The sequence below is a fragment of the Lygodium microphyllum genome, unplaced genomic scaffold (assembly GCF_053477565.2).
Source record: "Lygodium microphyllum isolate KBCC unplaced genomic scaffold, Lygodium_microphyllum_v1.1.10 scaffold_133, whole genome shotgun sequence".
NCBI classification, from domain to species: Eukaryota; Viridiplantae; Streptophyta; class Polypodiopsida; order Schizaeales; family Lygodiaceae; genus Lygodium; species Lygodium microphyllum.
Genome location: NW_028229616.1, coordinates 124,996 through 137,791, shown reverse-complemented (window position 1 = coordinate 137,791; position 12,796 = coordinate 124,996). Strand labels below are relative to the sequence as shown.

Sequence of the window (12,796 nt, the reverse complement as noted above, 5' to 3'; positions counted from 1 at the left end):
CTGCATGGTGACATTGATGAGGAAATCTATATGAAATAGCTCAAGGGCTTTGTAGTCCTTGGAAAAGAGCAAATGGTGTGTAAACTACAACGTAGCTTGTATGGGCTGAAGCAAGCACCACGGTAGTGGTACAAAAATTTTGACACTTTTATGCTCTCTCATGGGTTTACACGCAGGCATGCAGATCATTGTTTGTATATGAAAAAGGATACAGATGGCAGCCCCATCATACTTGTTTTGTATGTGGATGATATGTTGCTAGCTAGGAAAAGAAAGACTAGCTTGGATGCTCTCAAAGATTAGTTGACATTAGCTTTTTCCATGAAAGATTTGGGGAATGTAGAGCATATATTGGGCATGAGGATTCGCAGGGATAGAATGCAGAAATTGCTGTTTTTATCTCATGAAAAGTACATTGAAAAGATACTGGACAAATTTAACATGACTGAAGCCAAGCCTTTTGGGGTGCCCTTACCTCCATACCTTAAGCTTAGTAAAGCTAGCAGCCCAAAAGATGACGTGGAAGCCAATGCTATGAAGGGAGTCCCTTATGCATGAGCTTGTGGCTCTCTTATGTATGCTATGGTTGCTACTCGTCCAAACTGTGGGAGTTGTTAGCAGGTTTATGTCAAATCCTGGCAAAACACATTGGGAGGTTGTCAGGTGTATTCTTCGATTCCTAAAGAGTACACAAAGAAAGTGTATTTGCTATGGGTAGGGTGCACTTAGTTTATAGGGTTATTGTGATGCAGACATGGCAAGTGACTTGGACACTCGTAGATCCACTAGTGGATATGTCTTTACAGTTGTTGGTGGGGCCATTTCTTGGTGCTCTAGGTTGCAGAACATTGTAGCATTGAGTACTATTGAAGCTGAATACATATCAGCTTACTGAAGCTTCTAAGGAAGCTATATGGTTGAGCAGACTTGCAGAGGATCTCGGCATGTCTATAAGTACTGCAGTGTTGGGGTCTAAGAATGCCATGTATCATTCATGCACAAAGCATATAGATGTGCGATATCACTTTATCAGACAGATTCTGGAGGACTTTGGCTCAAGTTTGCTGCGTTTTTCTTTACAAATGTGCACAAAAGCCTCGTAGCCAAACACTTTCAGATGAGCATATGAAGGTGGCTTGCCCGACCACGCTTCTTTGGGAACCCCCCCCCCCCCCCCAAAGACCTGTTTGGTGATCGATTAATCAAGTGAACGGTTGTCATAACAGCCTCTGCCCAAAAACCATGGGGTAATGTAGCATGAGACAGTGTCGTACAAACCTTGTCCTATATGGTTCGATTCATACACTCTGCAACTCCATTTTGGGGTGGATTATGAGGGGCAGTGAGCTTCCTCTTTATCCCTTTGCTGTCACAAAATGCTTGAAAGGCCTTGGACACATATTCCCCACCATTGTCAGAGCAAAGACACTTAAGTGTCTTATCTGTTTGATTTTCAGCCAATGCCAAGAATGTTTTAAACTTGTCAAGCACTTCATCCTTGCTACGAATAGGGTAAACCCATACTTTCCGTGTAGCATCATCGACAAAGGTGACAAAATATTTCTTTTCCCCTAAAGATAATCTTGGCATTTGACATACATCTGAATGTACTGACTCTAGAGGAGAAGATTTCAAAGAAAGAGACTTTTTGTGAGACGTTTGTGCATGTTTGCCATAAATACAATGATCACAATGCTCAAAATCAGCATAACAAAGACAAGGCAAGTAACCCAAACGAGAAAGCACTTTCATTCTTGTTTGACTCATGTGTCCCAACCGGCCATGCCACAAAGAAACGCTTGGTTGCTCGGTCACGGCAACAACATGGTCAGGCACACTAGATACATGAAGTGGATTTAAAGTATCACTCTTGCAACCTCTGGCAATAACCCTAGATCCCTTATAGATCTTCCATTTTCCATCACCAAAGGTGGTATGAAAACCATCATCATCTAGTTGCCCTGTGCTAATTAAGCTCTTCTTGAGCTAAGGTACATGCCGTACATGTTGAAGTGTAAAGACAGAGCCATGCTGAAACTGTAACTGCACATTGTCAATACCTGCAATCTCACATGCATAGTTGTCCCCAAGATGGACAATACCATGTCGACCCCCTGTATAGGCAGAGAACCACTCATGATGAGGGGTGACATGAAAGGAAGCACCTGAATCAAGAATCCAGGTATGCATGTCATCATCTGTGTTTGCAAGTAAAGCATGTGCACCAAAGTGTGAAGAGACAAAGAGTATGTCACTCCCACTGTCACTGTCGTGAGTGACTACATTCACCTCTTCAATTTTTACACTGCTCTTCTTAGACTGACTGTCCTTCTTCTCTTCCTTGCTATCATATGTCTTCTTGCCTTTCCTTTCTCTTTCTTCCATTTGTAGCAGTCACGTTTAAAGTGACCCTTCTTGCCACAATGATGACATTCAACATCTTTGCCACGTAATTTACTGCATCCCTTGCTATCATATTTGCCCTTTTGCTGTGATTTGCCCCTAGTATGCAAAGCACGGGAAGACTTACTGGATGCATTGTTCTGCCGATTCATCTCTTTCATAAGTAGAGCACTCTCTACATCAGCATACAAAAGGATCATATTGGAATTGCTCATAGCAGTCCTGAATGTATCCCAACTCTCTGGTAGAGTGCAAAGCAAGAAAGTAGCCTTAAATTCCTCATTAATCATGAATTTCAAGGCAACCAGCTGGCTGAAAATTGAGTTAAACTCAATCAAGTGAGTAGACATTGCTGTACCCTCTTTCATACGCAAATCCATAAGCTTTTTTTGCCAATACACTTTGCTTGCAGCACTCTTTTGTACATACAGTTCCTCCAGTCTAGTCCATATAGCATATGCAAAATCCAAACATTCAATGTTGAACAACAAGGCATCGGGAATCGATAGCTCTATGGTTGAGTGTGCAAGCTCATTTAACTCATCCCAATCGTCTTGATCCATGTCTACGGGCTTTGCCCCTTTGGTTTTGATTGGCTTTGCTTGCTTCTTTTGCAACAGGATATTGTAGCACTGCTTTTGCCAAACTACAAAGTTATGTGCACCTTCAAGCTTCTTTATGTGCATCAGATTACTGCTGTCATTGTTGCCAGCCATGATTTTCAGCCCAAATGTGATAAAAAAACCAGCAAATGCAAGCCCAAACTGGCATCCAAGTGACCAAGGTACAAACAAGTACCAATCGGCAATAAATGACCATGCAGAAGCACAGATTTCAGATCTGTAATTAAATTTTCAGAAGTACCAAACCATGTGCTACAGCATTATCCAATTGATTACAGTTGTTCCAAGGACATATGTATCACATTACATGAGGAATCCCAAAATTTCAGCTGCAATTTTTGTTGTACATGTACCCACGGGCATAAAATTTGACGCGAATGGTTAAAAGCCCCGAAATTTTGTGTTCAAAGCATCAAACACACATCTGCATTTTCTTTGTCGTGCATAGGATAGGCTAGTTTTGCCAAAATAGAGCAATTTCAGCAAAACCCCCAAATTTTACCAAGTGTTGATGTCCAAATTGCGTGGAATTCAACCTGCATGTACATAAAATGACCAAATGCTACATAAATTTTGCCCAAACTACAAAAGCCCCAAATTGTATGGGGTTCAATGTGCCTCAATGTTGAGAAATTGGGTTAATTTCAGCCCAATTTGTGCATGTACATGAAAAGCCCCAAATGTCGGGGACAAAATGTCACAAATTCTTGCAATTTCTAAGACAGATTTGCTCGTCCTGCATCAAATCCCCAAATTTGGGAAAAACCCCAAATTTCTGGGCCAAGAATGCACAAAAATTGGAGGTTGTGTCTCCACGCGTGAACACTTGGTAGAGAAACTTTAAAAAAAAAAGAAGAAAATTTGAAGAAGAAAAAAAATGTTGAACGGTGGGTCAATGGACGTGCCGTGCAGGTGGCCGCCACGCATTGGACTTGTCCCGCTGTGCAGCGCACCTCCAGTCCCGTCACGTGGTTGCTGTGCAGCATTACATTTGTCGCGTCGTCAGCAACTGCCATGTCGCTTGGTCTCTAGCCTCTCGCCTGGTCTCCAGCAATCGTCTGTCATCACAGATTGCTGCACGCCTTGCGACACTTTTTGCTCGCCTGCAACTTGCCGCCTGATTCAGGCTACAGCTCTCGTCAGTCGCCTGTTGACTAGCAACACAATTGCTTCTCCTACCACAAGGTTGCCTTCTACTTGTCTCACCTACTTACTCGCGAACTTCGAGAGGCACGAACGCCTCAATCGTAGCTCTGATACCAGTTTGTAGGAACCGATTAGGCACGGAGATCCAGACTGTCATTAGGAGCAGTGAGAGACAGAGAGAGTGAGAGAGAGCAGAGTAGAGAGTGAGCACGTTTGTAGGTACAATAACGAGAGTGTACCTTTAGGTTTTTTGATAGATATATATGTGTAAGTACAATTGCTAAGGGTGTGTTCACACCCGAGCACATTTAAAAGACACCAGGCCTTTATTCCCAACAAGCAGACTATGATGGAAGGCTTTGACCGCGATGTCCTCTGTGAAGGGGGTGTGGGCAATAGAGATGGCTCTTGAAACTTGTAGAAACAAGGTTGAGGGAGAGTGGTGGGCTGCATGCATATTTATAGAAAGTTTGGGGCATCCAAATTAGGGTTTTGCATGTGGGACACAATAACTCTCTAGGATCATGTTTCTTTTTAAAATAAGAGGTTTTCTTCATTAATTAAGTGTGTTTTGGGGCTGTTTAAGTTAGGCTAATTCATTTTTATCTCAACACAAGCCTCTTCCTCCTGGAGCTTCAGAGGTGCCACACAACACTACTACGAGATAGAAGGCCAACTCACTTAGAGGGATCCACATGGAGAGTAGTGATAAACTTTTTCATAGATCAGACCCTATTGACACTACTAGCCTAGTAGAGATAGAGCCATCTTGCCAGATACTGTCCACTCCATGCCATGGGGTGACATCAGACAAAGCCATTTCGCTTTGCCGAGCACGAGGACCCTATCTACTAGGACCATGTTTGAGCAGGCCAGCCAGATTAGAGCTATCATCATGAAACATCGGAGACTCACTACTGGGCACATTAATCAAGCAATTAGAGATTGCATCATAGTTGACATCATGTGTGAATTTTGAGATCAGTTGTAGCCTATAGTCTCCACCACAGTTTTTATAGGTAGTTCTATCAAATTAGGACTTCCTTTTCATTCTATCAACGGGACAATGCTAGACATGGTTGTATTCTAGCATAGCCCCATCATACAATTATTCTTGGCATTGTTTCATAGGCCACTTATTTTGCTGTTATCTTCAACTTACTGATGAGATGACATTAAGCATGGATGTACTCTAGATTTTGTCTCATAGGCCATATTCGTCTTATGCAGACATTAATATATCTTTTTTTCTTGTGGGAGGGAATGTTGGTACTCACAAATGGCAACTTGGATGAGCCCTTTGACTATAGCTTGGACTGTCCCACACTCCCCCTCAATCAATCCAAGCTGAATTCAGTCATTAGGGTCAATGTCCTAAAAGTTGAGACAGGGAGAACTTGGGTGCAACCGCTTCTCCTTCTAGGACCGAAGATGGAGTTTTACCGAAGCCACTTCCTACACCTCTTTGAGAATGGATTTATTATCCGACCATAGTATATGGACACACACCTTTCTCATGGTATGCGAAATGCCCACCTAGGATCTAACTTTCACATGAGACACGACACAAGCTATACCCATAAATATAAAGGGATTGGACATCAAACTCACCTTCTAGCCATAGAGCCAAATGGGCCCTCCCCCAAGCCTAGGAGCCAACAACACTTCAAGTCACGATCATGTCCCAAGGACTGGCATTTCATACCACGAGTCCACACCATCCCAGTGTACAGATGCATTGGCCAATGGGTCAAGAATCCAAGAATGGTGATCACACAATGATGTACGCAATAGGGCATTGAGTCTTATGAATAGGACTCGGCTGCCCTAACCTCGAGTGCCCTAAGTGCATTCGTATTAAGTCACTTCATGACCACCGTGATCAAATGTGGCTAGCTCCCATTCGGATGTCCAAGGATGTAACAATATGCGGGATGCTACTACATAGATGTGCACCTCCTCCCATCGGCTGAGGATAGAGACAGGTAGATGGAAATATATTCCAACAGAGGATAGAATGTGCCAGCTTTGTGACAAAGAGCCCATGATGGAGAAGCACATGTGTAGATGTATAGTGTACTATGACATATGGGAAAGGTACCACTACCTCTTCCGTGAGGGCTTTTGACCTTTTGCCATGTCATGGACTATGAGGACCAAAGATATCTATGGATTTTCCTCTTGGAGCTCTAAGCGAGCCCATACAATAGTCACATCAAAGCCATCATTGTGAGACGTAGGAGACTCCCCCCTGGCACATTAGCAGAGCACCCCTTGATCACATCATAGCTCAGATCATGTACTGATCTCGAGATTGAAAGGAGCTACTATAGCCAGGTATTTTGTACATACAACCTTTAGATATAGAGATCTTTAGATTCTAGATGTTAGGATGCATTTTACTTTCACTTTGATGGTGAGATGACATTGGACACAAATGTACGTTGTTTTTGTCTCATAGGCCACATTGTTCTTTTGAAAACATTAACATTTTTTTTTTTTTCGTGAAGGAGCTTAAATTAAATAAAGGTATTTACAGCAGGCCTTTTGACCAGCCAGAAAATCATAACAGTTTATAAGTCATGCCAAAAGGCTTCTAAAACACAAGCACACAAATATCATGCAGGCGGTGTGATAGAAGTAGCACGAACAATATCCAGCCAAGGAACAGCCACATCAGGGAGAACCAGGTCCACTGAAAGCATGGAAGAGATCTGCCATAATAGTCGTCCTCGAACATGGGTCACATGACCATGGATACCTGAGGCCGAATCGATAATGAATGCATTATGGGTGTGCCAAATGTGCCAGAGAGCTGTCCATCTGAGAAAATGGAAGAGGCAAGGATGATTTGATTGTAAAGTGGACAAGGAAGGTATCTTTCCCAGGACGCAAGAATGAATAGGTGTCTACTCCTGAGTCATTGAGGTCCACACACGGGAAACAAAGCTCCAAATCTGTCTCACTAGAGGGCAGGAGATGAAGAGGTGAATTGGTCTCATTACATGTAGTACAAAAGATACATCTACTATGTGAGAACTTGGAGGCATGTAGCACATCACCAATGGGAAGACCTCCATTAAGCAGTCTCCATATAAAAACTTCCCTCCACAATTGAAGCAATTGGTCTTGCCACTTCACTCTGCTATCTTGAGTACTACAAACTTTATTGGCTTTTTCAGCGACCCATCTCTTATCCTCTACCATCTTATGATAGATCTGATTAGCTGACTTTCTCTGAAAGTCATCAAGTTTCACAAACATCGAGTCTTGCCTAGGGGAAGTTGGGTGAAAAGAAGGCAATGGATTATATTGTTGAAGTTGCTCTTGCAGGGACGACCAAATGTGGCTATAGTCTCAAGGCACCTGAAAATAGTGGTGAATGTGACGGAAAGAATAAAGACAAAACTGCCGAGGAGTTAACATCTCTCTCTCTCTCTCTCTCTCTCTCTGTGCCCCCCTCGCCTCACCTAGCTTGTCAGTCCAGATGCCCTAGGACCCAACATAGATGTCAGCAGCACATGCATATGTAGATACAAGAGATCATTGCTTGGTTAGAGCTAGGCCCTATGTACCTCCATAATACTCCTAGTCTTGGCTTCTCTATATCCGGTTTTATTGCTTTGGATTGTATTAGCTAGGGTTTCTCCTTTTATCATTAGCTTGACAGCTTTTAGCCTTCTTCTAATATTCATTTATGTTTACCGGTCTTTTCTAGATGATTGTATCATCACATAGATGGTTGTAACTCATGGTCTCATAGGTCATTTTGGCCTCTTGTAGACGTTAACATATCATTTCATTTCCTCTCTCTCTCTCTCTCTCTCCAGACTGCAACAATCAGCCACTGCCTTCATCAAATCAGCTTATGGAGTCTCTCTAGACTTGTCCAGTGTTCAACTAGAACTATGAGAACTGTTTATTACCTAGTTTATCGACCTTGCTCCCCCCCCCCCCCCCCCCCCCCCCCGCCAAATCCCATTCCTATACCTTGTTCATATGACATTCCCCATCCAGGGCTCCATATTGGTATAGCTAGGCAGGTGCATCCATTTGCCAAGTGGCATTCACATGGCTATCCAAGCTATCATTTCTTGCCACCATTGAACATTCTTGAGGAGATTCACTTCAATAGACTCTGTTGAGGAGCTGAGATCACTCCACCATAACCAGATGATGGGTCTTGTAGGATGATAGGAGATCCAGGAGCCTTCTTATACATCAATGGTATTTTAAAAGGTTTTTCTTTGTTGATCTTTGACGTGATATGAATGCGGATCAGTTTTACTTATATTAGTTTGGTCTCATAGGTCTCTACTATATGTTAGCAAATCACCCAACCCTGTTTGCTCTTCACTTAAACTTGGCATGCTGCTTACAATCTGGTCTAGGGGAAGCCTCTGGTGTGTTTGGGATGTCATGACCATCTCTATTCATTTGAGACTATCAGTTACCTCATTCCAAGTTATTTTGCAAGCTTATCATTATGCAGTTGCTTGGGAAACCCAGGTTACTATGTAATCTTCCCATAGATCTTACCCACATATGGATGTGGTTCTTCAAGTTGATTATCCTCTTGAAGCATTGTTAGTCCTGGGGGTCATGGGGCCTGCATACTAGGCTTTGCAACAGCTAAAATGCCTACTGAAATGGTTGTGAAACTTGGGTTTCAAAACCAAACATAGTTCTAATACAAACTTTGTTACATGCATAAACATGCACCACTGCGTGAAATGTAACAAACTTCATTGTGAAACACAAATTTTTAAAGATGATCTTGATTCGTAGTTTTATCTGGTTGATTTGACAATTTGGCTCTTGAATTGACATGTCAGGGAGAAAAGCTACTTGCTCACTTGCAAGAGTGTACCAAAGCAAGGATAAATGTAGGATTTGATGAGCTTTTGTTATATATTTTGCAATATCATCATCCATGATTCAATCTCACCTGGAGTCCACTGATGACTGGGGACGAGGATCCACTTTCGTTGACATGAAATTACTGTAGTGAAGGTAAGATTTTGGACTTACATTTGAATCATTTGAATTTACACGCTTTTACTGTCATAAATCAATCAGGTACTCACTGCATGTTTGTTCAATTACTTTTTTCTGACGGGTTTTGTGAGCTTCAATTTTGATGACAATTTTCTTGGAAGAAGAAGAAATCTGTTGAGTTCTCGCTTGGAATAGTGGTCAGGAGACACAAGCGGCTTAGTAAAATGGATGAGAGAGTTATACAATAAATTTAATGTAGGTGCTGCATTTGAATGACAATCTGTCCCTTCTGAGAGTCCAGATTGACTCAATGAAGTGTGAAATCACTATTTCGTAAAAAAATTATGAGCCAATCACTTCTTTGCCTATTTTACCTGCACACGTTCCTTCTTCTTTTGCCTGCCACACGTGCTGGAGCCGTAGAGTTATGGATGGATCAATGGAAGACTGGAGTTTGAATCAATGTAGAAGTGGCTGTATTCTTCTATTATCCCTTTAGATATTTATGTAGAACTACACATCATCACTTTCATCCTCACCTTGATTTGTTATCCTGATACTGATTATCTTCACCCATCTTCTTGTCCTCATCATCTTTATCATCACTATCTTGTTATTATCATCTTCACATTCATCCCATCTTCATCCTCACCATCATCAGTTGATTCTGATTGTGGTGTAAACCTAGAGTGGATCTCCATTTGGGATATTTCCACTTGATTGGTGCATGTATCAAAGGTGTCACCTCCCGACTTGAAACCTGGGTTTCTTTAGGCTGAAACTCGAGTTGTCAGAGCAGAGGTATACAGTATATATATCTTCCTCGTGGCGCCCTTTCCTAATGTGCTTATGATTGATATGGTAGTCCTTTCTCAAAGTTCTTTTTGTGTGGTGGGTTCCAACCCCGTTCAAACATGTGGCTTTGCATTGTGCAATCATAGACACATTTCAAAGAAATGGATGAATGTGTTAGCATTGCCTATAAAAGGCATGCTATTGGAATGGTTGAATGTGCGCTCTTGGTAGAGCTATTTGACTTATCCAAGTCGATTGTAATCAAGTGCATTGCGTTTGAAGGCATGCTATTGGTACCCAAGTCGATTGAAGTGCACTATGGGCACATGTTACTTCTATTTCAATCAGCTCTTTATTTTTGAAAATGTTTCTATTGTCTCACTTCTTTTTTTGTTTTTCTTGCAAACCTCTCTCTCTCTCTCTCTCTCTCTCTCACGTGGGGACACATGGCCTATGAGACACAGATATAACTTGCATTGTAATGGAGCATTCTGGTCAAATCCTAAATGATTCTTGGAGGTGGTTAGGGGTAGGGATATGATCTTTCTTGTAGAGGCACACCAAAGCCTAAAGATGGGGCTACCATGCATAGTAGGGTTCTAATGGAAGTCAATGTTTAGAGAAAACACATAAAGAGTAGGCCACAGGCCCACTTTATGTGGGTTAGATTGCAAGTGATAGGAACATAGGTCATGCATGTTGAGTGCTATTTTCCATATCATACCGTGTCCATTTTATTCATGAGAGTGAGTAGGGATCTAGAGGCCCACTTTATGTGGGTTAGATTCCAAATGATAGGGACGAAGGTCATGTATGTTGTTGAGTGCTATTTTCAACATGACACCTCTAGATATGCCATAAACATAATGTATAGCTGTCTTCAGAGGAAAGACATCATTGCCATACAATACTGTCTTGATGAGAATATTTGAGACTTGGAAGTTTTTTGGCGGAGGAATTCAATGCTAGGGGAGTGAATAAACAATGTACCACCTTTGTTTTAAGGGAATCCTATATAGCTAACCTTGATATTGAGGGAGCAACATAATGGAATACATATTGGCAACATGGGAGACAATTCATCTCATACGTGGCTTCTCAATACCCATTCCTTCTTGCCTCCCATCCACTTGATTGCTTCATTGGGGTAGATAATTTCTACCTCCTCCAACATAACCCCCCTTTCACTACTAGCCCATAGACCTATACCTACCCACCATATTGTTCACATTTAGGAGTATGGTGGTGCATGAGCATGTCACCTATCACATGGTTTATGGTATAGCGGCTCCAATGGATATCCTTGCATATAGCCTTTTAATCTATTACACTCTTTTGATGTAGCCAACTTCCTTCACATTATCCACTCTTCCTCTAAAGTCGACTTACGAAAGATGCCTTAAAATAGTTGGTATGATTATGAATGCTACAAGATTCAAACACGTCTCAAACAATAGAAGGAACTAGGGGAGGTATTTGGATATGAAGCTCAATGATTGATTGACTAATTTCATAAGAGAAAAAAATGCAAGATCAAGTAATATTGGGACTTTTACAAACATTTCTTGAGCATGAAGTCCAATGAGGCTTGGAGGCAGATTTGTGAGCCATGATATAGCTATCAATTGTTTCACTATGCAAAACACTTATGCAAAGTCCCCTTTGCCCCCCTTACTTAATCCTCAACCCATCATCTCAACACTATTCATCGATGGTATGGTACAAAAATCCATTAAGAGGCTATAATGTATGACATCTATAGATCATTCAAGGATTTGGGGGGAGTATCTTTTATGTTTATACCACTCAGATCCATTTCTAGCACATCATTGCAACAAGGGACTAGTTGAGGGCTTTTCCCACAATTGGAACATGCACACCATCACCCCCATTCTCAAATGTGGTTGCTCCATGAATCTTGAGAATCATAAGGCTATCATGTTGGGGCATATCCTAGCCAAGATATATGGATCAACATTTGAGGTGGAGCTAAATGACCTAGTAGAAAGGAAGGCTCTTTGAGCCCCTAGATAGACAGATTATTTGTAGACTTTTCAAATACTAGGCCATATTTTCACCTAGAGGAGTTAGATCTAGTAGTCAAAAGCACATGGCCGCATACTGTTTTGTTGTTTTGTGGATTTCGGTAAAGTCTTTGACACAATATCTTGAGATTGGCTTCTTGAGAGATTACAAATGCTCTAGATGTCATCAATATTGATATGAGGGATAGTTGCTCTATATGAGAGAGCCATGGGATGAGTTAGATACCTAGGTGGTTTGTTAGATGAGATATAGAGCACTATGGGGGGAAGCAAGTTCTCCCATGACACTTGTTGAATTTATAGGTAGTAGTGTCAAGCCCTAGAGGCATCATAAAGTATTGCCACACATGCTTGTCATTTGTCATGGTATGTTGCAATACCCCCTTGGTTTTCAAAGCATTGAATGGACATAGATAGATTACCACGCTTCTAGTAGACTCCCTTGAAAAGAGAGAGAAACCTTTTGAGCCCCCCCTCCACCTCCCCCTTGCAAAGGCCAAAGATAACATTTGATGTTTGCATGCACATCTTCTCAACAATTGAGCTTTCATCGAGTAATATAATTGGTTTGTGATAAGCTAGTATAGGTTAGACTTGATAAGGACATGATTGATACCCTTTCCATAGAGAATAATCTTAGGGGAGGCTCATCATGTAGATCCATAATCACATGCTAAGGGCTTCATAAAGAAGAGAAGGATGAGCTAGTGGTTGTCATGAGAGAAGAGAGAGGTGATTTATTTGTCAAAAAACCATGTTACATGGATGTGCATATCCCATGCTTTG

General features: G+C 41.6%; 1 protein-coding gene across 2 annotated transcripts in view; it reads left to right on the top strand.

Moving 5' to 3' along the window:
* LOC148008436 (uncharacterized) overlaps nucleotides 1-9,150 on the top strand; it is a 50,723-nt gene extending 41,573 nt beyond the window's left edge. For both annotated transcript variants that reach the window (XM_087674215.1, XM_087674214.1), the window contains one exon: nucleotides 9,008-9,150. In XM_087674215.1, coding sequence (XP_087530341.1) covers nucleotides 9,008-9,109 — 102 coding nt within the window. In that variant the 3' untranslated portion in view covers nucleotides 9,110-9,150. The remainder of the gene's footprint in view (nucleotides 1-9,007) is intronic.
* The last annotated feature ends 3,646 nt before the right edge of the window (nucleotides 9,151-12,796 follow it).